The sequence below is a fragment of the Pristis pectinata genome, chromosome 31 (genome assembly GCF_009764475.1).
Source record: "Pristis pectinata isolate sPriPec2 chromosome 31, sPriPec2.1.pri, whole genome shotgun sequence".
Classification (NCBI taxonomy): Eukaryota; Metazoa; Chordata; class Chondrichthyes; order Rhinopristiformes; family Pristidae; genus Pristis; species Pristis pectinata.
Window position 1 is genome coordinate 18,958,499 of NC_067435.1, and position 26,674 is coordinate 18,985,172.

The 26,674-nt window shown below is 41.7% G+C and overlaps 2 protein-coding genes across 3 annotated transcripts in view; one reads left to right on the forward strand and one right to left on the reverse strand.

The window, feature by feature from the left end:
* LOC127585006 (coiled-coil-helix-coiled-coil-helix domain-containing protein 5) lies at positions 1-22,848 on the reverse strand. 2 transcript variants are annotated; one of them, XM_052042112.1, is made up of 4 exons: positions 22,825-22,848; positions 18,550-18,690; positions 10,926-11,077; positions 1-3,477 (listed from the first exon to the last, which is right to left on the reverse strand). In XM_052042112.1, exons 2-4 carry the CDS (start codon positions 18,645-18,647, stop codon positions 3,461-3,463), a joined length of 267 nt encoding a protein of 88 aa, XP_051898072.1. In that variant the 5' UTR covers positions 18,648-18,690; positions 22,825-22,848; the 3' UTR covers positions 1-3,460. The 2 variants fall into 2 exon arrangements, with proteins under 2 accessions (XP_051898072.1, XP_051898071.1); XM_052042111.1 differs by lacking the exon at positions 22,825-22,848 and adding an exon at positions 22,679-22,728.
* atp13a1 (ATPase 13A1) overlaps positions 22,831-26,674 on the forward strand; it is an 83,597-nt gene continuing 79,753 nt past the window's right edge. Inside the window, exon 1 of the mRNA XM_052042082.1 lies at positions 22,831-23,419. Coding sequence (XP_051898042.1) covers positions 22,982-23,419 — 438 coding nt within the window. The 5' untranslated portion in view covers positions 22,831-22,981. The remainder of the gene's footprint in view (positions 23,420-26,674) is intronic.

The following is a 26,674-nucleotide window of genomic DNA, read 5'->3' on the forward strand; positions in this document are numbered from 1 at the left end:
TTCTTTATTTCTAGCATCTGTAGTTTTTTGATTTTCAAACAATGGAAATATGGTATTTTCATAACTACAATGACAGAAAAATGTAGTTTAACATCTACAATGATGTTTTTATGTGGTTATGATGGCAAAACGATGGGACATCTATCGTCATTACACTGAAATTTTCAGATTTCTGTGCGTATTTAGTTTGGCAGACGAATCTCCAAACCGCTGTCAGAGATTCAGTGCTCATTTACACCCTCAACAGTATCAAAGAAATTGGTTGAAGTGATGTGAAGTTAAAAGCAGTTTTTTTTAAATCACATACTAACTGGTGATTACTGCTCTGCCTATTTTGTGTGGCCTTAGTGCACTTCAGAAAAATTCTTCAAAGTTGATGAATACAGGTTGTAAAGGAACACTGAAACACTGACAGCAGTTTGGAATTTTAACCAAAAAGATTTATTAAAATATTTAATTTTCTGCTTCTTTTTCCCCATATGTGGATGTTCTGATCTCCATTTAACACAAGAAAATGTTTAGAAAGTTAATTAAAATTGCACCATTCTTTCCCGATCTGCTGTCTTGTGAAAATTCTTTGGCCGTTCGGCACGTTTGAAGACATTGCAGTTGCAGGTTTCCAGGGGAATCCCTCCGATCTGACACTTGACAATAATTGCAGTGGGAAAAGCAGAACCCTCAAGAGATCTGGATGGGCAGTTTTCATTGGATGTTAGTGATAAATGTCGTGCCACTGATGGCAAAACTAGGGCCATTGTCTCCCCCGTTGAATGTCAGTACAACTTTCTACCTCTGTCCCCAGTCTCTTGTTCCATTATTACTGTAATTAAAAATTTGCACTAATACAGCAATATTGGTGTGATAAAATGTTCCAAGGTGCTACACTGGAACACAATTAATGTTAAGCTGACTTTTCCTTTCACTCCCCTCCTGAGCTTCATCCCAGTTTCTTTTCTGCCTTCTTATATTTTCTCCCTTTTTCCCCTATGGAGAAGGTGCTCTGAGAAATAGGTTCACACTGCTGGGTGCCACTGTTTAACCTCAGTCCCAGTGGTGTAATACCTTTGGGACATTGCAAGGAGTGCAAGCAAGAAGGGCAGAAGCAAACAAATACTGTTTAGAGAACTGTTTTCAACAGTTTCTCAGGAGAATTTTTCAATGGTCCAAGTGTAAAATTATTTTTAATAAAAGACTTCTGCTTCTATAGTACCTTTTACAACACCAGGAACACTAAAATACTTTACAACCAATAAAAAGCATTCACATGCAGTCAATGCTGTTAATATAGGAAGTGTGGCAATGAAATTGTATACTACAAGCTCTTCTAAAAGCTAACAAGACAATAATCTGATATTTTGTTTCAGGATGTTCCAGAATACCAGGTTCTTCCAATAGTTCCGTGGGACAGTTTTATCCACCTGGAAGGGTAGATAAGTAGCATCTCACCTGAAAGATAGCATTGGAACAATGCAGCAATCCCATGGTACTACTATATTGTGTCAGCCCGGATTCCCTGGAGTGGGACTTGAAGCCAAGACCTTTTCACTCAGACAGGAGTGTTGGTCATTGAACACTGACGACATAAATCAAAATTCAAAAAGTTAAAAAAAAAGCAGATTCTGGAAATTTGAAATATAAACAGAAGCTTCTGGAAGGACGTAGCACATCAGACAGCTTCTGTGGAAAGTAAACAGAGTTATCATTTCAGGTCAAAGACCCTTCATTGGAAAGTGAGAAAACAAGCAAGTTTTAAGTTGCAAGGGGGGTGCCATCAGGTTGATAGATTAACAAGGCCAGTGAAAGTGAGCAGAGGGACATGTAAAAGCTGTGGGATGCACGTCAGAGCTGCTGCAGAGAACTGAAGCCAAACAGAGAATGTTGGTTTCCAAAATACAACTCCAAAAGTCACCTTTCCAACAACAGAAGAAGCCATTTTTAATTTATAAAAAACAAAAGTTGTGTATTCCAGGAGAGTGCAGACACTTGTTGAAATTGGGATAGGAGAAAGATCCACCTTTGTCATTATTCTCCAACAGCATGCGTTACCACAGAACCGACTCAATACGAAGCATCATAAATCATAGAAAATCTCACTCTGCCCTTTGACTATGAATGGGAAGTCTTCAAGGTATGAATGAATGACACAGATTCTTTTTAAATATTTCATTGAAAAATCAGAACTGCAAATTGAAAAAATGCACAGGCTCCAAAACTGTCTGAGGTATTAGAAGTTGCTTTCAAGACAATCTAATTTCATTCCCAGGCTTTTGTTGCTTCTGAAAAATATACTAGTTTTTTTTTAAATGAAACCATTAACGATCATTTCTTTGCCAAATTCAACTTAGTTCTTGTTGGGGATGTATCTTTGTGAAAAAGAGTTACCCGAAATAAGAAGAACATCCATCAATGAATCTGTCCATGAGATTTGCAATTAAAGAGAAAATAAAAGGAAGTGACACCACATTTCTGTGAACCTTCAATTTTTGACTAAGTGAAACTAAGAAACAGATTCCAGGCATCCAGCACAAGTTGCCACAGACTGTTCAGCTGATGCATCACCAGTTTTGGATGTACTACTGCAGGGGGCACAGGGTCAATTCTGGGATTATGTACTGCCACACATTTATAAAAATTTGTTGAAGCCCAACACGTCTGAAAACACATAAATCAGATTATGAAAGGATGGAAAGCTCATCAGTAATGAACAAGATAAACCCCTGTGTATTCCATGTGCTGATACAAGTGTGAGGTAAGGTGTATGGCTTTCCCAAATTATTACTGTCACAGTCCTGCTGGATAAGGAAAAGAATGCGCAACTCCCAGAACAGTAGACCACACACTGAATGGAAATGGCTCCGTTATTGTCCAGCAATTTCTGCGATCACTCTACAGGAAGAGCTTCTTGCCACCATATTTCTTCCGCTAATTTTGGTCTTTCAAATTCAGATTCAAAGTCGTGCTCTAAATTATGTTGTTATGAATGATGTTTCCTTTCACCCGTCTTCAACTCTCAGTCATCACCTTTCAAGGCAGAATAACCCAAAGATTTTCTGTGACTAAATATCAACAATTAGTGGCATCACAAGTTCTGAATGCCATTCATAACTGTCAGTTTCTAGCAACAGGTAAACAGTCTACTCCAATCTTTTCTGAAGAACAAGGTACTAGACCCAAGACACCAGAAAATGCATAGATATCTCCCCAGAACATTCTGGATTTTCATGGCCATACTATTATTCTTTAAGAAATTTATATTGGTTTAGTTCTTCCCTTTATGAACAAGTATGATCTTAAGCTCTTCATCATCAATGCAGACATTTCATTTTGATGCGTTTCCCATATTCATAGCTGGTCTTCAGTCCACTCCAGGTCACACATCTCCCCCTGGGGTAGATTCTTGATGAAGGTAGCTCCCAATGTGTGGAATTTGTGGCAGTGATGATTTCAGGCCATTAAAAACCTATTGCACAGTTTCACCTAAGAACACAAACAGATAAGGCAAAATGAGTGCAGAATTGTCAAAGGGAGCTTACTAATATAAGAAACAGTAGCAGACTGACTAGAGGGCCCCTCTGTCATTCATGAAGACAAACATGTCATTCATAGCCAATCCTGCGAATGTCCACTTTCCCATCCTTGGAATATACTCAAGCCTGAGATCAGTGGCTGAGCAGACTCAGCCCTCTGGGGTAGAGAATGCAAGAGGTTCATATCTCGATGCATAAAGAAATGTTTCAACTAAATTGCAAATGGCCAACCTCTTATCTGGAAGCCATGCCCACATTGGCAGTGTGGAGGATCAGAGGGATCTTGGGGTCTGAATCCATAGGTCGCTCAAAGCAGCTGCACAGGTTGACTCTGTGGTTAAGAAGGCATATGGTGTTTTGTCCTTCATCAATCGGGGAACTGAATTTAGGAGCCGAGAGGTATTGTTGCAGCTATATAGGTCCCTGGTCAGACCCCACTTGGAGTACCGTGCTCAGTTCTGGTTGCCTCACTACAGGAAGGATGTGGAAGCCATAGAAAGGGTGCAGAGGAGATTTACAAGGATGCTGCCTGGATTGCAGAACATGCCTTATGACAGCAGGTTGAGGGAACTCGGCCTTTTCTCCTTGGAGTGACGTAGGATGAGGGGGGACCCGATAGAGGTATATAAGAAGATGAGAGGCATTGATCGGGTAGATAGTCAGAGGCTTTTCCCCAGGGCTGAAATGGACATAGGTTTAAGGTGCTGGGGAGTAGGTATAGAGGAGATGTCAGGGGTAAGTTTTTTACTCAGAGAGTGGTGAGTGCGTGGAATGGACTGCCGGCAACAGCAGTGGAAGCGGAAACGATAGGGTCTTTTAAGAAACTTTTGGATAGGTACATGGAGCTGAGAAAATAGGGTAAGCCTAGTAATTTCTAAGGTAGGGCCATGTTCGGCACAGCTTTGTGGGCCAAAGGGCCTGAATTGTGCTGTAGGTTTACTATTGTTCTAACCTTCCATCTAGAGGAAGAAACTTCTCAGCATCCACTGTCTCAATTTCTATCAAATTCATGTACGTCTCAATCAGATCCTCTCTCATTCTTCTAAACTACACTAAATATAGACAGACCTTTCTCAAACTCTCTATATAGAACATCTCCTTCATCCTGGAAATCAAATTTAGTGAATCTATGCTGCACTGTTCCAAACTCAGAATCAAACTCAGTATTTTAGAATGAAGACAGCAATCAAGGTGCTAATTTGGCCCATTGAGCAAACCCAATGTCCCACGCCCCTGCTCTTTCCCAAAGGCCATTAAATTATGTTCTCGTGTCTAATCCAGTTCCCCTTTGAGAGCCCTGATTGATTCTGTCATCATTATAGGTAGTGATCACAACCACTCTGAATAAACAAGCTTTTTCACCTCCCTCTGTATGTTTTGTCCACATTTAAACGTGTCCCCGGTCCTTGAAACATCCACTAATGGAAACAGCTTCCCTCTATTTACCCTATATAAACCTGTTAATTTTGTACATCTCTGTCAAATCCTCTCTCAATCATCAATGCTCCTATGAACAAATCCAGGTGCTCTTGTCTAACCCTGTAGTTGAAATTCCTCATCCTTAAACAGATGAAGCAAACTTTTTATGCATCTTCCCTAGGATCTTCACATTCTTCCTAGGGTGGTGGCTACAATGGTCACAATGCCCTAGTTGTGGCATAACCTCTGCTTTTGTAACATTTGGCTCCATTTATGAAGCCCAGATGCCATATACTTACCCAATCACTTTTTCAACAAGTCCTCCATTTTCAAAGACCTGTACAATTTTCCAGTTAATCATATAAATTGTGCCTATAACAAATCTGTTCTAGAGTTTCTTCATCAACTTAAACTTCTCCAAGTATCTATTCATTTTGTTTTTGATTATTATATCTAAAAGCTTCCCACAGTTGAGTTCAAATTGATGGCCTGGGGTACAGCTTGACACCCCTGTCTGCACAAGGGCATTATACCTGCTGTTTCGCTAACACCTCTCCTGTATTTGAAGGGTTAGAAGATGATGGAAAGCCCATCTGCAATCTCCATCTTCACTGCCCTCAGAAACCCAAGATCAGGTAATGTGTACTTTAAGCATAGCCATAATTTCTAGTATCGCTTCAATTTCAAATACCTCTCCCCCCTCTTCATTCTACCAAGGCATTGGAAATATTCTTTTCTTTGGAAAAGAAACTATTTATAATTCTTGTCATTAATCAGCTCCACCCCTTCCCTTACTTCTGTCATACATTTAGAAGAACTTTGTGTTCCTTTTGATGTCAAGTTCTGTTCTCATATTTTCAGCTTGTCTGAATTATTTTCCTTTTCACTTAATATATCAAGTCCGGTTCGGGATTGAATTATTTATTTAATACATGCCATACATTGTTCTGTCATATTACCTCTTTCCTTTGTCATCCACTGCTTTGATTTCTTACCTTTCCTCTTTTGTGAATGGACTCAACCTGTTTCTCGAACATTTCCATCATTCTGGTAAAGTTTTATCTCCTAGTTTTTGGTTCAACTTTATTGTCTTCTTATTCCATTGAAGTTAGCCTCCTCTAACAAAAATTCCACTTTAGACTGCTCCTTGCTTTTCTCCATTACCTAATGACATAATAACATGGTTCCCCCAGCATTTTCCCCGTGACACTTGCACATTTCTTTCGCAGAACCAGATCAGGCAATGCTTCCTCATTTGGCCTGAAACAGAGGGACCAAAGAAGTTCTCCTAAACACACTCTATTAATTTCTCCCCTTTAACTTTACACTAAACGATGTTGTGGTAACTGAAGACTCAATTTCATGACTATAAACCTTTTACATTTTGGTAATTTCCTTGTAAATTTGCTGGCCTGTAGCATATCTCCAGTGGCATGATACCTTCCTGTGTTTCTTAACTCTAATCAAATGAGTTCTGTCCTTGACCTCTTAAGGATATCCTCTCTTCAGCACTATAATCAGGACTTGAATTGTTTTGGTTTTAACTAACTAAGAGCCAATAAAAACACCTCATGGTCTATAGAAGGTTTACTTTTCCCCCATGGATGTCAATGAATGTCAACCAAGCAGAATTGGCAGTTTACTCTGAAAGCCGCATTCAGCATTTCGAAAATGAGCATTAGCCAATCCCAGCTGACTATGCAATTCACTGGTTTGTGACCCGATGGTGTTAAAATACCAGAAAAATAAAATTAAGTGGAAATATGGCAAAAATGTAAAAGAAAATGAAGGCACAAGGAAGAACAGGAACAGCATATTAAATCAAGCCATTTTGCAGAACCCCATTAGAGACAACTCCGCCATACGCATACCAGCTTTGTGACAGGTGGTTGTCAGACATTTTTTAAATGATTTGTAATTCACTGTGAGCAAGGCATGTAATGAAAAAGAAATGACCCTTCGTGCAAATTCTTCCATTCTTTTGTAAGTACTTTGTTTCCTACTATTACAATGAGAATGAAAATGTGAGGAAAACTGTAATGGCCAAAAGGAAATAGTGTAATATAAACAAAAAACAGTGAAACTACTCAACACATTCAGGGCCTGATCCTCTGCATCCCATAGTACTAATAATAGGTAATCATGGAAATGCACCGGTTGTCATCTCCCAAAGTTCTATACATTATTGAATGGTTCCTGCAGATTTGAAGACGGCATATTCAACTTCACTATTTAAAGAAAGGAGGGAGACAGACAACAGGGAATTACAGACCAGTTAGCTTAACATCAGCAGTTAATTGCTAGAGTTATAACAGGACTCGTAAAATATCAATAGCATTAGACAAAGTTAATATGGGTTTCTGAACAGAATGATGTTCGATAAACCTGGAGGTTTTGTTTTAAAGATGTAAGTGGTGGAGTAGACAAGGGAGAACCAGTGCACGTCATGTATTTGGATTTTCAAAAGGCCTTTGAGAAAGTCCCACATAAGATGCTAATTTGTGAAAAATAAAACATATGGGATTCAGGATCAATACACTGACAAGGATTGAAAGTTGGCTGACAGACAAGAATTAAAGAATAGGTATAACTGGGTCTTTTTCAGGGTGACTAACGAAGTACCACAGTGATCAGCCCTTGGGTTCTTGTCTGTCAGCCAACTTTAATCCTTGTCACATTACATATCAATGATTTGTATAAAGGAATCTAATGTAATCTTTCTGGTTCTGCCTACGACACAAAACTGGGTGAGCTTGTGAATTGTGAGGAGGATGCAAAGAGACTTCAAAACAATTTAGACAAATTAATGAGTAAATATATGGCAGAAGTGGTATAACATGAACAACTGTGGAGTTATCTATGGTGATAGCTTGGGAAATGTTGATGTAGAAAGGCATTCACCTGTCCTTGTGTACCAGTTACTGAAAGCATTTGCTTTCCTCACACAAGATGTCCAGTACAGAAGCAGGGATGTCTTACTACAATTATGTAGGGCCTTGGTGATGCCACCCATGGAGTATTGTGTGCAGTTTGATCTCCTAACCTAAGAAAGGATATCCCACCATAGCAGGAGTGCAGCAAAGGTTCGCCAAACTGATTCCTGGGTTTGTAGGATTGCCGTACGAGAAGAGATTGGGTAAACTTAGCCAGTATTCACTAGTTTCGAAGAACAAAAGGAAGTCCTGTGGAATACAACATTCCGATAAGACTTGAAAGGCTGGATGTGGAAAAGGTGTTTCTTGTGGTGGGGGTGGGGTTGGGGTTGGGGTTGGGGCGTGAGGAGAGTGGTCTATAACTTGGGTCACAGTTTCAGGATATGTGGTAATGTGTAGGGTTGAGATGAAGAGAGTGTTGATCCTGTGGAATTGTCTACCACAGATGGATGTAGAGTGCAAGGCACTGAGAACCTTGAGTTAATGTGTTGGGACACATGGAAGCCCAGTGTAAATCATGAAAGGACCACACTACCTTACCAACTACCTACGTGTCAGACACCTACCCATCTACAGTAGAGTTTGCAGGTCCCACATTAGCCTCACCGCTTACCTCAGATCCCACAGAACCAGTGTGGAAGCAGGTCATCCTCAATCCTGACAGACTACCTAAGGACTAGAATCTAAGAACTGCTGGATGCAGCAACTGATTGGCCGACTGGCTCCACAATACCCATGGTTGAAACAAATTATGGATATCCCAAACAAATAAAATGAAAGAAATGTAAGTAACTCTACAAAGTAAATTACAGCTTTTCACAATTATCTGTCATTCACAGGTCTGATTTATCTTTTTGGTACAAGAGTTTATATAAGCAGCATAGAATGATGTGGTACAAAACGAGGTCATTCAGCTGCCAGATCTCTCGTTTCACTTCCCTGATCTAATCCCACAGTCTAGAAAATTTATCACTTTATTTATTGTTCCTTTGTAATCCATCATTGAATCTGTTTCCATATCCCTTTCAGATAGTGCATTCCATATCATCACAATTCACAGTGCAACTTTTCCTCATGTCACCTTTTTTGCATTAACCTTATGCCTATAGTCTTGTAGTCATTACCATTCTGCATTGGAAACAGTTTCTTCTATCAATAGCCATCACAATTTTGAACAGTTCCAAATATCTGTTCTCTTCCTAAAGACACGTCATTCTTCCTCAGAACTGACCATAATAATTGCTGGGCCTCAGGAATTTATGTACTGTTTGTATAGTATCCTTGCTTTTGAACTCGCCCTCTATTTATAAAGAAAGAATACCTTATGTCTTTTTTTTAAAAATAGGTCTTACCAACTTGTGCGTCCATCTTCAAAGTCTGTACACAATTATCCCGGGCCTCTGTTCCTGTTCCTCATTTTAAATGGTATCATTTACTTTATGCTGCTTTTCACAGTTGTCCGACCAAAATGTGTCACCTCACTTGTGTTAAGATTCACCTGGCAAACATTGCCAATTTCACCAGCCCTCCTGATGTCAGCCGCTATCTATTACCACATACCTGCCTCATATATCCATAGCCAGGTCCAATCCAAATCAAAACCTAAACAACGGTGCCACAACCAGCCCCAGGGTAAAAAAAGCACTCCACTCCTCTCCACCTGGTGAGGAAAGGTACTGCAGAGGGAGATCACTAATCAATTATCACTGTGCATCTGCCCTTTGAGAAAGTAGATCATTACCTCTCTCCACTCCAGCCTATGCTACATCTCTAGGAAACTAGGAGTTATTTCATCCCAGTGATCTGAAGGGTTCAGTGAGACCACAATTTTCTTGGGATTGCAGAATATATATCAGGTACACAGGGTTATGCACAGGAACTTAAATTTGACCACTTTTAAACGGGCATGTTAAACTACGTATTTAGTTATTTTAACAGGGTAATCATTTAACCCAATAATTTTTTTAAAACAGAGTCCATGATTGCTCGCATCTTGCACAACCTTGGACAAACAAACAAAATTAAATAACCCCCTGACCTCATAATTTCTCTCTCATCTTACAAGGAACACTGAATATTAAATAAGAAATAAACAGATTTCACTCTCACTGACAGTAGGCTTCACTTTTTGGTTACTCATATTTTGGACCTCACTCAAAAGACTTGTGTCATATCCTTGGGTATAACTGGGCAATAGGATGTCTCTAAAATGTTGGTAGTTTAAGCACCTAAATGTGCATCTTGTTTGTATTGCACAGGTAAATAGCCAAATGATTTCTTTGCTTATGCAAGTTACTTAGCATTACTGCTTCAAGATGGGGAAAGTGATTTGAACATTCAGTGCACCTTTGATGAGCACAGGTGTTTCTCATGGAAATAAAGAGCACTTAAGATACAAATCAACAACTTTGAATACAAGAACTGCCTGTTTTCAATATGGATGTTTGAAGTGCTGGAGATGTCTTTTTCCAGTATTAAATTTCAAAGACAGGTAGAACAATCCATATACTAAGCTTGGATTAATGGCCTTGCTGACTATCATGGCACAATGTCCACAAGCATCAGACCACTCCACTAATGAACAGCAACATCATGCCTTGTCAATAAAGAGGTTTATTTAATGGCACCTTTCAAAATTTTCCAGTGTTTTGCAGCCAATAAAAAAGTCCTTCAAAGGAATTCTATTGAAATATAGGAATTGCAGCTGCCAAGTTTCACAAAGCAAGGGTCCACAAATTGAAATGAAACAATAACTCAGATCCAACTGTATTGGTGAGATAAATAGTGACCAGTACACCAAGGACAACAGCCCTGTTCTTCTTTGAATAGTCCTATTGTAACCCAAGGGCAAACTGTGCAGCACTCTGTTAGTACTACACTAAAGTGTCAGACTAAGCTACGTGGAATTATTTCAAAGACCAGAACATCTGACGGAGGTCTGGGAATGGAATAGACATGATGGGATATCAATTTGCAAATCTGTGTATGTTAAATGTATGTAGTCTTAGAAAGGACTCTGAACCTCGCGATTGCAGAAAAGTTTTACCTGAGTTTGGCACTTTGACTTTCTCTGCACAGGCCAGGAACTTGTTGACATGATCTGTGCAGTTCATCACGGATGACTGGTTCTGTTTCAAACACTGCTCAAAAGTCAGGAAAGGCTCTGCACATTCTGCACGGATCTTTTGAATAACTGGGCTGTAAGGAGACATTGATCAATTATAAGATTTTAGAACAGAAGAAGGATTCAATCTGATGGAAGACTTTCTGGATATAAACATTATAAGCAGATGTCTTTGGAATTAACTGAAAATATTACAGTCCTACAAAATGCCTCAGTTGTTTCCTAAAACAGATAATGTTACAGGTCTTTCTATATGAACCAGTTTTTGTTCAGTCTCATCTTGCTTTAATTTCCAAGAGTATCCAAAGTTTTGTTTTGTGAGGATTCTGTCTTCAGTCCTATTTTTAATACCCCCTGTGATTTATACCAAATGGGCTCCCTGATGATTTTTTTCCTTCTCAATGACCTACTTATATTAAAATTGTTTCCCCTAATATCTTCTTACTATCTACATACTGCCCCACTTTTACTCTCCAAGGCGTCTCCACACTCCCATGTTCTCCTTATGTTGCAAATAAACAAAATTGTACAGATGAACAGGGAACTAGTTTATAAATCTTCACCAGCACTGTTCTGAAACTGTCATGAAGTGGATGTGAAACTGTCATATGTGGATGGTTCTGGGCATTAGTCCTTTTAGTGGTAGCAGTTAGATTCTGCAGAAAATGCAGTCACTGGTAGGAATGCAGACCCACAGTAGACTGGCCAGTTTTCTTCCCTCTGATCCAAACTGCAGCAGCCCTAGTGAGGACAAATTTCACCTAACAACCTTTGATGCATTATTCTTAAAATCCTAACTACACAGAGTACGTAGCAGTTAAACTCGAGAAACTTGCTGTTATAAAACCATTGAACGATTCCCTAGTACGATAAAGTGGACTCTTGACCTCACAATCTACCTCATTTTGACCTTGCACCTTATTATCTACTTGCACTGCACTTTCTCTGTAGCTGTAACACTTTATTCTGCATTCTGTTAATGTTTTACCTGTACTACCTCAATGCACTGTTGTAATGAATTGATATGCAACATAAGTTTTTCACTGTACCTTAATACATGTGATAATAAACATATTTACCAATTTACTTAGAAAAAGGAGGCCTTTGAGCTTTCTGTGCCATTCACTTACATCAAGATTGATCTGCATCTTGACTCCATTTACTGGACTTAGTTCCCCATCCTCTGATGCCCTCAACTAAACACTGGCATCAGTCTCCAAAACTTCAACTTACCACCCAGCATTTTGAGGAAGGGAACTCCTGATGTCCCATGTGTGGAAAAAGTGCTTCCTGATTTACTTCTACTGGAACAACTGACTCTCAGTGATGAAAATAAAAAAAACTGTACATGCTAGAAATCTATAACAAAAACAGAACATGCCTGAAATGATTAACACGTCCTTGATCTAAAACATTAGCTGTTTCTCTTCCCACATATGTGGCCTGACCTGCTGATAATTTCCAGCATATTCTGTTTTTATTTTGATTCTCATTGATATCTAGTTCTTTATAAATGGATATTTGCCCCAATTCTAGTTTTCTATCCATTTTTTGATTAAAACTAATGAGATAGAACATAGAAAGGTACAGCACAGGAACAGGCCCTTCAGTCCACGATCATCAGGCGTCTTGACGTCTGTCGAGGTGTTAAACTCTTACATGTGGAGCAACAATGAAACAGCAGACAATGACGAAGCAAGCTGAATGTGCAATAAACAAGCTATCCCAAAAATAGATAAAGAAAAACAATCTATAGAAAACCTACAGGGAAAAGGGGCAACAACATCTTCAGGAGGTGCAGGAAAATTTTGAAACAAGTTTGAAAACAAATCAGCAGGCCTAGACTATGAACACTTGATTCCACAGCACTAACAGAAAATGAAGAAACGGTAAACTAGCCTCAGGAATGAAGAAGAGCTGAGGAACAGACCACTCACATAAGCTGGTGTTTAACCTTCTCCCACTCTATTTCATCTTGCTCTACCTAACTGGTCATCCTCCTAATCTGTTCACTGTAGTACAATTATCTGGCTTCTCCTTAAGTGCATCCATCAACCACTCCATGTAGCAATGTTTTTGTTGCTCTCAGTGTAAAAGTGGCAAGAACAATCTAAATGCTGGAATTTTTTGCTGCATCTATTGCAAATATTTGTAACTAAAATACTTCCTTGAATTGGCCAGGTATCACCACATCCAACTTAATAGAAATATTTAGTAACAGCCAGGCAAGATTTGAAAAAGCAGAATTCTTTGCAAAGCTAACAGAGTTGATGGGAAAATGCTATGGGTGTTGTGTAGGCAGATTTAGAACCACCTTTCTTTTAAACAGTGGCACAGTAGCGTAGCGGTTAGCACGACGCTATTACAGCGCCAGCAATCGGGGTTCGATTCCCGTCGCTGTCTGTAAGGAGTTTGTACGTTCTCCCGTGTCTGCGTGGGTTTTCCTCCGGGTGCTCTGGTTTCCTCCCACATTCTAAAGACGTACGGGTAGGTTAATATGGGTTTAAAATGGGCGGCGCGGACTCGTTGGGCTGGAAGGGCCTGTTACCAAACTGTAAATAAAATTTAAATTTAAATTTAAAAGGAGCAATAGAATAAAAATAGGTTTTAAGAGCTTGTATAACTTTCTAAATGGAAGAGTATTAAAGATAAGAGATGTTCCTTAAAGGAAATTACAGCAGAAATTTTGATTAGAGTAAGTAAATGACTGAGGTATCAAATGAATTTTGCAGGTCTTCACAAAGTATTTCAGATAAAGCAGGGAACTGAAAGAAAAATGAGAATATGGAACTTAAAAGCAATTAATATCAAGATGGAAAGAAAGAAAGTACTAGAGGAATCATTGCGTCCTGATGACCTACATCCTAGGGTTCTAAAAAAGGTAGCTGCAGAAATAGTGGATGCAGATTCTAAAGTAGTCTCATCAGATTTTTAAACAGCAACTGTAACACCACTATTCCAAACAAAAACAGGCCAGTTAGTCTTATATGTTATCAGGAAAATGGTGGAGTCCATTTTAAGAAGTGATAACAGGGCACTTGGAAAAACATTACACGACCAGGCAGAGTTAACTTGATTATCAGAGGATGATTACACCTGGGCCTGTCAAGTTCATACCAGGTGCACTCTCCATTTTTCCCCCACAGTCCTGCAAACTCTTTCCTTTCAAATACTTATCCAGTTCCCTTGTGAACTAATTCTGCCTCCACTCCCACCCCTGCGGTGCATTCCAGACCCTAACCACTTGTTGTGTAAAAAAGATTATCCTCGTGCTAATTTTGATCCTCTTGCCAATGATTTTCATTCTATTTCACCAATGGGAACAGCTTCACTCAATTCACTTTGCCTGGACTTAGTATCTCTGTCCCTCGCAACTTCCACTGTTTTGAAGAAAAAGTTCAGCTTCTGTCTATTCACACAACTCAACACCTCATCCCTATTACTAGTACCCATGGATTCTTGCTCCTGCCCTGGCTGGGCTCCTCAAGGATATGTTAACCCCCACCATTTTCCAACATGGAGAAATAGTTACGGAGGTTTGCAGGACCGCCTGCCTCTCTTCCTCTGCCTGGTGGTCACCCATTCCTTCTCTGCCTTTCCTTAAGCTGTGGGGGTGATCATCTCCAAAGATGTGCTATCCACTTGAGGGGAATGGATAGGTGTTTCTGTGGCCAAGAATCCAGGGTAATGTGTTGCCTCCCTAGTGCCAGGGTCAACCATGTCAGAAAATGGATGCAGGGCATGCTAGTAGGTGAGGGTAAACAGCCAGAGGCTGTGGTCCACTTTGGGACTAACCTTAAAGAGGGATGAAGTCCTGCAACATGAATTTAGGGAGCTAGGCTGCAGTTTAAAGAGCAGGAGCTCCAACGTTACATAATCTCTAGATTACTTGTGGAATAGGAGGAAAAATCAGATGAACACATGGCTAAAGGGATGGTGTAGGAGAGAGGGCTTTAGATTTCTGGATCACTGGGACTGTTTCTGAACGAATCCAACATCCTTGCGAGAAAGTTTGCAAGTGCTATTGGGGAAGGTATAAACTAATTTGGCAGGGAACCAGGACACAGAGTAAATGTAGTTAAATATAGGAGGGAAACTAAGTCATCTCCAGAAGGCAGAGCAGAGATAGGCGTGATAAGGCAGATGGGAGGAATGCAAGGCTAAATTGCATTTATGCATCTATTTTAATGCAAGCAGTCCAACTAGTAAGGCAGATGAACTTAGAGCATTGAATGGCACATGGGAACATGAAATTGTTGCTATACAGATATAGCTGAGAGGAGAGGCAGTTCAACATCCAGGGTATTTTCAGGCACAATGGGGGAGGGTTGGTGGTGTGAGGAGGTGGCATTGCAATATTGATTGAGGAGTCCATCACTGCAGTAATGCAGGAGAATATCCCAGCAGCTTTTCAAATGAAGCATTATGAGTAGAGTTTAAGAAAAAACAGGGTGTGATCACTTTTCTGAAGTTATGCTACAATCCTCCTAACAGTCAACAGGATATAGGGAAGAAGAGCAGATATGTAGATACATCAGAGAGTGATGCAAGATTAATAGGGTTATAGCAGTAGGGGATTTCAACTTCCCCAACATTGAGTGGGATCACCATAATGTGTACAGTACATCCATTTTTGAGCCAGTATGTAGATATTTCTACCAGAGAAGCAGCATAATCTTAGGGAATGTAGTTAGGCAAGTGGCTGGAATGTCAGTGAGAGAGCATTTTGGAGATGGTGGCCATATCTCTAAGCATCAAGGTAGTCATGGAAAGCGACAAGAATGGTCTGGAGATTAAGGTCCTGAATTAGGAGGGGAGGCCAATTTCACCATCACAAGACAGGACTTGGCCAAAGTAGACTGAGGGCAACTACTTACTGGTAGGTCCTCATCTGACAAGTAGGAGTCATTCCAAAGGGAAATAATGAGAGTTTGGGGCCAGTGTGTTCCCACAAGGGTGAAAGCTAAGGACAGCAATTCAAGGAACCCATAATGTCAAGGAACATTGAGGCTGGATACAGAGGAAGCACATGGCTGGTATAGAGGACCAAAAAACAGGGAAGGCCCTTCAGAAGTACAGAAACCAAAGAGGGCTACTTTAAAAAGAAATTAGGAGGGCAGAGAGGAGGTCTGAAATATTACTTGCAGAGAAGATTAAGGAAAATCCCGAAGCATTTTATAAGTATATTATGGATAAGAGTGCAAACAGGGAAAGAGTAGGGCCCATTTGGGACCAAAGTGGCAATCTGTACATAGAACCACAGATAAGGTCTTAAATGAATACTTCTCATCTGTTCACTAAGAAGAAAGATATTGCTGTGGGGGAATTCATGGGGGGAGATGGTGAAATTCTGGGACACGTTATCATTAAAAGAAGGAAGTATTAGACGTCTCGGTGGATAGGTCCTCAGAGATGTATCCAAGCCTATTATGGAAGGCAAGGGAGGAGATTGCTGGAGCCCTGGCAGAAATTTTTAAATCTACACTGAAGACGGGTGAGGTGTCAGATGAAGGACAGCAAATGCGGTACCTTCAATCAAGAAGAGCAGCAGGGATAAGTCAAGTAACGAGAGGTCTAACCAGTGGTAGGGAAGTTATTGGAAAAAAGACCTTTGAGGGAAAAGATCAACTTACCCTTGGATTAATCAAACATAGTCAGCATAACATTTTTAGGGGTAGATTCTGTCTGACCAAATTGAATTAATCTTTCCAAGAGGTAAAAAATATACTGATGAGGGCAGTGCAGTTGATGCAAGCTACTTTCTCTTCAACAAGGCCTCCGACAAGGCCCCATAAGGAAACGTCCAAAAAGTCACTGGGCCAGTGGGATTCAGGGTAACTTGGCAAATGGGATCCAAAATTTGCTTTGCATTAGGAGGCAGAAGGTGATGGTGAAAGAACCCTGGATGTCAAGGGATATTGAGGGCTGGATTAAAAGAAAGTAAGCATATGGCGGACATAGAATTGAAAACAGGAGAGATTCTTCAGGTACTTTAAAAAGAAATTAGGAGGCCAAGGAATGTGTATGACAATATCACCTGCCTTCTCTGCCCCATGTTCTCTGCCATCAGCTTAAGTGCCCCACAATGACCACATTATTCCATCCTATCATTCCCTTAATTCCACTCGTTACCACCCCCCTCCACTTTCTCTGCTCCTAACAAGCAGACACTAACTTGTTTCACTTTCTCAGTTTTGATGAAAGGTCCCAGACTTGAACCATTAACTGCTTCTCTTTCCATAGATACTGTCCGATATGTCAAGTTTTCCCAGCATTTTCTGTTTTTATTTCAGATTTCCAGCACCTGAAGGGTTTTGATTTTCATTTACTAGTGATGATGCAGAGTTGTTTTTGTGATTTGAAGCCTATGCCCAGAGGTGTATCCAGGGATGGGTGCTGGGATCCTACTGTTTGTTATATACATTAACGATATGGATGTGAGTGTAGGTGGTATGATTTGTACTTTTGCAGATGACATCAGAACTGGTGGGGAAGATAGTTGTAGGCTACAGGATGATAATTATCAGTTGATAAAATGGGCAGGACAATGGCAGATGAAAAATAAACCTAATAAGTGCAAGGTGATGCTCTTTTGGAGGTCTAATAAAGGAAGGACAGACATGGTGAATGGTAGGGACCTAGGCAATATTAAGAAATAAAGAGACCTTGGTGTATAATTCCATGAACCTTTGAAGGTGACGGCACAGGTGGATAAAAGTGGTGAAGAAGGCAGATGAGATACCTGCCTTCATTAGCAGCTGGGACAAGGAATACAAGAGGAGGAAGGCCATGGTGCAACTTTATAAACATTAGTTAGCCCACAGCTGGAGTATTTTTACAGTTCTGGTCACCACACTATCATAATGGACTGCACTGAAGAAGGTGCAGAGAAGATTCTGCCTGTGATGGAACATTGGAACATTTCAGTTATAAAGAGAGACTGGAAAGGCTAGATTGGTTTTCCTTTGAGTGGAGGAGATTGAGAAGGAACCTGATAGAGGTGTACAAAATTATGAGGAGCATAGATGGGTAGGTAGTAGGAAACTTTTCCCCATTGCAGAGGTATCGAAAACATCACAGAGGTATTTTGGACTGGTTGAGCTGAATAGCATGTGCCAAAGGACTAAGCTTTATATAGTGCGTTCAGTGACCAGCTCTCCAGATAATCTCCACTGTTGCAATGCAGGAAGTGCAACAGACAACCTGAGCAGAGCGATGCCATGATAATCAGATTTTTAAGCATGTATTACATACAGGGATGGTAATTAAGGCATAAGCATTGCCCTGGACACTGGGCAAATTGTTTCTCACTCTTCTAGTATGTGGGCATCTCTTATTTTCATGGAGTGGCCTCAGTTTAACATCACACCCAAAATACAATCTCTCTGATAGTGCAGCAGCCACCTAAACGTTGCGCTGTTGACTTCTCATCATTCTGACTCGGCCACAACCATTTAATCTTTGATGGCACACTCCATGCTCAACTCTTCACTCACTGGAGACCCAAATATTTATCCCGCAGCTGCTTCTATCAAAACAAACTCACTGTGATGATGTGCACTGTGCAACTGTGGTTTTCAGTTGATGACAGTCCTTCTGCCATGAGGATGGGTTCAATGTGACACACTCCCCATATGCTTCCATTTCCTTTGAACAGTACCGTGCGGTAATCTCAAATGCTGCTTGCCTGCCGTTAAAATAAAGTAAAGATTAGACATACTCAAGAAGAGCACACTTGTAGGAGATCAAATTATTTTGGAAGACCAAGTGTCATTGTAAACAAAGTTATAATTAATTGCTGAAGGAATAAATTGAAATGTGTAAGATTTAAATTAATAACTTAATTTTCAGAAACTAGGTTTAGACCTTTATGTATGTTAGAGCCAGACATGTTTAGGGGAATGGCTTAAAAAAAACAGCCTTTTGAGCCTAAACTTCAAACTCCGGGATATTACACCTACACATCTCCAGATTACTTTCTGCCCACCCATTTCTGCCCATTATACTGTCACCGCCTCCCAAGTTAGAGGTGATTTTTGCCATGGCACTTAAGGGTCTCTTCAAATTACAACCAGATTTTCAGGTACAAAGCACCCCAGAGCTGTTGTATATCAACTGAAAGTAGCACTGAGGGCACAGTCAGCAGTCAGCCAGTTTACAGCTGAATGGTATTTTTTCTGGCTTTGCGCTTGATTTCTATTATATTGATAATAATTGGATGGGTGGAATACATTCAGAGGCAGAAATTCAAGTGAAATAGGAGGGCATAGTTTGTGAGAGGAAGGAGTTTTAAAGGCAAGTTTGTAGCTGTTAGTGTAACACTATTATAGCGCCAGTGACATGGGTTCAATTCCAGCCGCTGTCTGTAAGGAGCTTGTACATTCTCCCAGTGTCTGCGTGGGTTTCCTCTGGGTGCTCCAGTTTCCTCCCACATTCCAAAGACATACAGGTTAGGAAGTTGTGGGCATGTTAGGTTGATGCCGGAAGCATGGCGACACTTGCGGGCTGCCCCCAGAACATTCTACACAAAAGATGCATTTTACTGTGTGTTTTGATGTACATGTGATTAATAAAGATGTTATCTATCTTATTTTATATCCGTAATACACTGCCAGAGGAGGTGATGGAATCAAATAGAATTACTATGTTTAAGGGGCATTTAGACAGATATCCAAGTAGGCAAGGCAAGGCAAGTATATAGGCAAATGGGATTAGTGTAGATGTTCAAAAAGGTCAGTATGGATGTGGTTGTTCAAAAGGCCCATTTCTGTGCTTTTCCAATCTATAACTTAATTTTTTATGGGTGCCAACGCATCAAGAATTCTCTGTTCAAAATTACAAAGGGCAGAGAACCCTGTGTTTGCATATTGTTCCACAGCTGGGATGCTTATCAGGTCTGTAATACCCATGATAGAGCAAAAAAAATCACAAAACATCAAATTCCTGCTGGAGTGCTGGCATATCCAAATGATAGGTACATCCATTGAACTAAATGCTCCTCAGTCAGAACTCACAGTTACACCAAGGAAGGCCTATTAATCCCTCAATAATCAGATGGTCTGCAATTAGAGGTCAATGAGTTTATGGTTAAGCCATTGCATTAGACAGCAATAACTAAATTGAACTGGTCTTCAAGAGGCTTATCAGCAATTCTGCAGATTCTGGCTTTGGGAAGAGAACATTTGCTTTCCTCCTTTTCCAGTTCTGATTAAAGATCCAGTTGTGAAACATCAACTTTTTCTCCTTCCACAGGCACTGCCTGACCTGTTGAATGTTACATTTTCTGTTGATATTTCAGATTTCCACCATCTGCAGTTTGTCTTTAATTTCCTGCTTTTTGTAGCTGCTTTTGTCATAAAAATTCAATTATTTTACACCACAGTCTGTTCAACTAGTCAACAAGACTCTGGTTGAGAAAAAGAGCGAGGCATACACTGCACATAAGCAATTGGGAACGAGTGAATCTCTTGGTGACCGCAAGAAGCGGAGGAGTGCACTTAAGAGAGAAGATAGGAATGCAAAAAGAGGATATGAGAAAGATCTGGCAAGGCAAGGCAAAAACCCAAGAGATTCTATAGGTATATTAAGAGTAAAAGGGTGGCTACGGAGAGAATAGGTCCCCTTAAAGATCAACATGGCCATTTGTTTGTGGAACCAAAGGAAATGGGAGAGATTTTTAATGAATATTTTTCTTCAGTTTTTATTGTGGAGAAAACAATGGAGATTAAGGAAATGATTGTGATGTCTTGGATCACATATGAATTGGGGGGGGGGGGTGGGTGGAGGTATTGGAGGCTTTAAAGTGCATTAAGGTGGATAAATCCCTGAGGCCTGACCTCATCCATTCTCAGACCTTGTAGGAAACTAGAGAAGAAATTGCAGAGGCCCTTGCAGAGATTTTTGCTTCACCTCTGGCCATAGGTGAGGTTCCAGAGTATTGGAGAGTGGATAACGTGGTATCATGGGCAATCAGCACGGCTTTGCGCGTGGGAAGTCGTGTCCGACAAATCTCTTGGAGTTCTTGGAGGAGGTAACCAAGAGGGTAGATGAGGATAGGGTAGTAGGTGTTGTCTATAGAAAGGCTTTTGAAAAGGTCCATCATGGGAGGCTAGTCTGGAAGATTAGATCTCATGGGATCCAGGGGGATATAACTGATTGGATTCATAATTGGCTCAGTGCTGGGAAGCAGGTGGTGATGGTTGGGGGTTGGTTCTTGGACTGGAGGCCTGTGTCTAGTGGTGTGCCACAGGGGTCGGTGCTGGGACCTTTTTTGTTTGTAATTGATACAAACAATTTGGGTGTGAATGTACAAGGCACAGTTAGTAAGTTTGCCGATGATACTAAAATAGTCGGTATTGTAGACAGTGTAGAAGGTTAAGAAAAATTACAGGGGGATCTTGATCAGCTAGGTATGTGGGCTGAGGATTGGAAAATGGCTTTCAATCTAGATAAATGTGAGATATTGCATTTTGGGAGATCAAACCAGAATAGGACTGGTACAGTAAATGGTAGGGCCCTGGGGAGTGTTGTGGAACATAGGGACCTAGAAGTGCAACTGCATAGTTCAATGGGCAGCACGGTAGTGTAGTGGTTAGCGCGACACTATTACAGTGCCAGCGATTGGGGTTCGATTCCCATCGCTGTCAGTAAGGAGTTTGTACGTTCTCCCGTGTGCGCATGGGTTCCCTCCAGGTGCTCTGGTTTCCTCCCACATTCCAAAGATGTACGGGTAGGTTAATTTGGGTTTAAGATGGGCGGCACGGACTCATTGGGCCGGAAGGGCCTGTTACCATGCTGTAAATAAAATTTAAAAAAGAATTTAAAGAAAGTAGCATCTCAAGTAGCTGGTGAAGAAGGTGTTTGGCACGCTGGCCTTCATCGGTCAGCGCACTGAGTATAGGAGTTGGAAAGTTACAATGCAGTTATATAAGACATTGGTGAGGCCTCACAGTTTTGGTCACCCTGTTACAGGGAAGTTATAAAGAGTGCAGAAAAGATTTACCAGGATATTGCCTGGACTTGGGGGCCTGAGTCACAAGGAGAGGTTGTGCAGACTAGGTCTTTAGAACCTAGAATGTAGGAGACAGGGGCGACCTGATCGAGATATGCAAGATCATGAGGGGCATAAACAGAGTGAAAGCATGCAGTCTTTTCCCCAGGGAGGAGGTGCTAAAAAACAAGAGGGCATAGGTTTAAGATCAGAGGCGAGAGATTTAAAATAAAAATCAGGGGCAGCTTCTTCATGCAAAGGGTGGTGCTTATTTGGAACAACCTGCCAAGAATAGTGGTTGAGGCGGGCACATCAGCAACGTTTAAAAGCCACCTGGATAAGTCCATGGGTAGGAGAGGTTCAGAGGGCTATGGGCCAAACGCGGGCAGGTGGGACTAGCTCGCTGGGCAACACAGTCGGACGAGTTGGGCCGAAGGGCCTGTTTCCCTGCTGTGTGACTCTAAGGCGTTTGATTCTTGGCTCAGGACACCTCCCTCGGGGGCAGTGCTGAGGCCGGAGTGTGCTGCCCATCCTCTGCTGGACAGGATACCCTCCAGCCGGTGGCCTGGTCCTCACACATCATTGGTTCAGAAGCCTCTCCTCCCGCTGAGCCACAGTAATGTATCCCCGGTAGGATCGCCCCGGCCCACCCACCCCCCCAACCCGGCCGGGTCCCCCCACTCACATGGCGCCAGAACACCCGCACACCGACCGGCGCCCAGCGCCAAGGTTACGGGAGGAAGGGGACAGACCGTGAAGCTGATTGGTCCATGTCGAAGGCCCCCGCCCACCGACCCCAAGAGCCGCATCTTATTGGATCAACTGACTGACCATCATGATTGTCTCCCTTTTGATTCGATGATGTAAATCTAGGCGGCAGCCGCGGTCGCTGTTGGTCATGGGGTAGATTAACGCTAAGAAAAGACAAAATAATACCAGTTGTGTGGAAGAATTAGTTTTATATCGCGGGGAGAAAACAGGCAGTCCTATGCTATCTGAGAGCGGAAATGCCGGTTGCCATGGCGGTCACGTGACCCGGAAGCAGCAGTTGCCACCTCGGGATCACGTGGACGGGATGCCGGTTGCTGTGCAGCGTCACCGTGTCGGGCCTGCTTCTCCTCGTCCGGTGATGACGGCGGCGGAGGCGGACACGGAGCCCAAGCCCAGGCGGGCGGCCGTCCTCCACGAAGAGCTGGTGGAGAGCGTGTCGCTGTACCGCCGCCGGCCTTGGCTCCTGCACGGCACGCTGGGGCCCTTCGCGGCGCTGTACGCCGCCTGGTTCTACCTGTGGGTGTGCCGCTACGGGGTCAGCCAGTACCCGGAGGCGGGTCTCATCGCGCTCGCCGCCCTCGGCATCGCGCACATCCTCACCGTGTTGTCGGGGCATTGGTCAGTGCACGTACATTGCCTGCTCACCTGCACCACGGTAAGAATGCGCGCCCGCCAGCCTGCGAGGGAAAAGACATTTATCCTTCAGGGATGGGGAGATGGCCACTGTAGGTAAACCCAGTGCAGGGAAGCTTGGCTACAGTGCAGATGTGGTTTCAAGCGCAGGGGATAGAACCCGGGTACAGGGATAAGCAGAGTACATTGTAACTATACTGAGGTACAGGAGCTGGAAATGTACAAGCAAGTATGCCAGGGCATGAAATTAGAATATAGGGAGGGAGAGTGTACATTGCAAGGATGCCAGAGTGCAGGGACTGGGTGTGTACAATGTGGGTACAACAGGGTATAAGGTCTGGGGGTGTGTGGTATAGGGACTGGGTATGTACAGTAAGAGTGTGCCAAGTATGGGGCTTGGATGGTGCAGGTGTGCCAGGTTACAGGGACTGGATGTGTATGGTGCAGGTGTGCCAAGGTACAAAGTGTGGGTGCAAATAGTGTGGGTGTGCAAGGGCATGGGGACTGGGTGTGGGTGGTACAGGTGTAAAATCAGAAAATGCTGGAGATATTCAACAGGCTAGGTGGCTTCTGTGGAGAGGAGCAGAATTAATATTTCAAGTTGATGACCTTCCATGAAAACTGGGGAAGTTTAGCAAAGTGATATATTTTAAGTTGCAGAAAAGGAGTAGGTGTGGGAAGGCAGTGCAGGAGGACAATTGGTATTGGTTTATTATTGTCACTTGTACAGAGGTACAGTGGAAAAACTTGTGTTGCATACCATTTGTACAGATCAATTGTACAGACAATGTAAGTATACCTGGTTTCAGGGCAAGAAACATGCCGTCAGTACATCTTGGTATGAGGATTAGGAATATAAACTATAATTGTTGCCAAGTACAGGGTTATTGGAAGTACCTTGTGGGTGAGCCTGGGTAAAAAGACAGGGAAAGTACTGTGCAGTTGTACTTGGGTACCAGGATGGGTAACTTGCAATGCAGGTATCATCTTAATTAGTGGTCTCTTGAAGTTGATAACTTCCATTCAAGCTCTGAATTTTGTGATGAATCAAGAGTCTTGTGCAGGATCTGCAGTCTTTGGCACAGCTCGTGTTTGTTGGGGAGGGAGATGGGTTGTTTGGGATGTCGAGCAGCCCTTCTTTCGTTTGCTGTTCTTTCTTTCTGCTTGAAGTGCATGGTGTTTTCACAGATACTTCTCCATTGTTTTAGCAATCCCAGGCTAGGGTTCTCATGAGTTGAAGAGAATATGGCATTCTTTTTTCAAGGGATTTTGAAAATTCCCTTGGTGTTTTATTTATCCTCCTAGAAATTTTTTGTCTATGTGGTGCTTAGAGTAGAGTTTTTGCAAGAAGGGAGGTGGGGAGAGAGAAACTGAGGAACTATAGAATAGCTTGATATCAGTAAGGGGGAATAGGAAGGTGAGAAATGAAAGCAGGAGTGGGCCAAATGGTCTTAATGCCTTTTCTGCCATTCAGTAAGGTTATAGTTGATCTTTTTTCTTGGCAGCGCTTTCCTACACTAACCCTATATCTCTTGATTGCCTTGACATCTAAAAATCTATTGTCCTCTAAGAGTTTAGAGAGCTTGATTTTCACTACCTTATGATTTACATAAGGCTCCACATTCAATCATCCTCCTTACTGACACCTTCAATGTGACACCACCACCAGGCACATCATCTACCTGTGTCCTCAATCCTGCTTTTCAGGGGGGCCATTTTCTCGTTTGTTGTGATTGACTATTCCATCTACAACAGTACTCACCACTGTCTTGTGCTTTATGTTGTAGGTGTAGGAGGTGCAATGCCTGTTCTTAATTTCCTGCTGTCCAGTCCAGGACCCCAAATATTATTTCCAAATGAAGCAGTGATTTATCCCCATCAGTACAGTATTCTGCACTCGGTGCTTTCAATGAGGAAAAGTGTTTGCAGAATAGGAGATAGTCGATGCTTTGGTTACCATCTCCCAAAATACTTTAAATTCTGGTATTTTTTTTTGTGGCTTGGAAGTAATTTTTAACTAAGGAGGGAGAGATAAATGAGGAACTATTGACCAATTAGCCCAACTTCTTACTATTAAGTAGATAGTAGAATGCTTTGAAAAGAATTGTAAGATTGAGCAGAGTCAGCATGCATTTATGGAAAGAAAGTAGTGTTTGACTAACCTATTGGAGTTCTTTGAAGATGTGGTTATAGAATAGATGAGGGAAAACCAGTTGATGTGTTGTATTTGGATTTTAGCATGTGTCAAGAAGAAGGTAATGGCACATAGAGTTGGGGTAATATGCTGGTACGGTTTGAGTACTGAGTACAAGAAGCAAAGAGTTAGAATAATCCGAGAAGGATCCATTTGGCAGGCTGTTACTAGTGGGACACTGTAGGGGTTTAGTGCTTGGAGGTATTCACAACCTATAGCAGCAATAAGGTTGAGGGGGCCAAATGCATTATTTCCAACTTCTCTGATGCTATTAAACTATGTGGGATTGTGAGTAGGAAGGAGGTTGTAAAGAGGCTTCTGGGAGGTATAGACAAGCTGAGTGGGTGAGGACATGGCAGATAGAATGTAATGTGGAAAAATGTCCACGTAAGAGAGGTAGACTATTTGTAAAACAGAGATTGTATAGTGTGCGTGCACAAAATAATTAAAAATGAATGTGCAGGTGCATCAAGCAATTAGGAAGGCATTGGCTATGTTTCTCTTTATTATGAGAGGATGTGTACCCGAGTAAGGAAGTCTTATTGGAAATATTCCAGTCCTTGGTGAGACTGTGCACAGTACTCCAGGTACAATTTTAGTCTCTTACCTAAGAAAGAATGTACCTGCCATAGACGCAATGCAGCTAAGATTCTCCAGACTGGGTTTGGTGTATGAGAGAGTGAGTAGGATGGGACTGTATTTTCTTGAGTTTAGAAGAATGAAGCAGATCTCACAGAAATTTACAAAATTCTTTCCGAGCTTGATAGACTGGACATGGAGGATGTTTATCTGGCTGAGGGAAATAGAACCAAGAGTCACAATCTCAGGATAAGATAAGATCTTTATTAGTCACATGTACACAGTGAAATACATCTTTTGCGTAGTGATTTTGGGGGGGCAGCCCGGAGTGGCTGCTTAGAACTGAGACAAGAAATTACTTAATACAGAGGATGTGAATCTTTGGAATTCTCTACCCCAGGGTTGTGGAATCTTAGTCATTGAGTTCATTGAAAACTGAGATTAATAGACTTCTGGATAAGGGAATTAAAGGATACAAGAGTAGTGACACTACCCTATGTGGAA

Bases quoted from the DNA above. Each gene is read 5' to 3' on its own strand.
- LOC127585006 (XM_052042111.1), bottom strand. The intron at 11,078-18,549 runs GTGAGTTTGTTT...GTCTCCTTACAG, and splicing joins GCACAGTGCACATCATCACA to CCCAGTTATTCAAAAGATCC.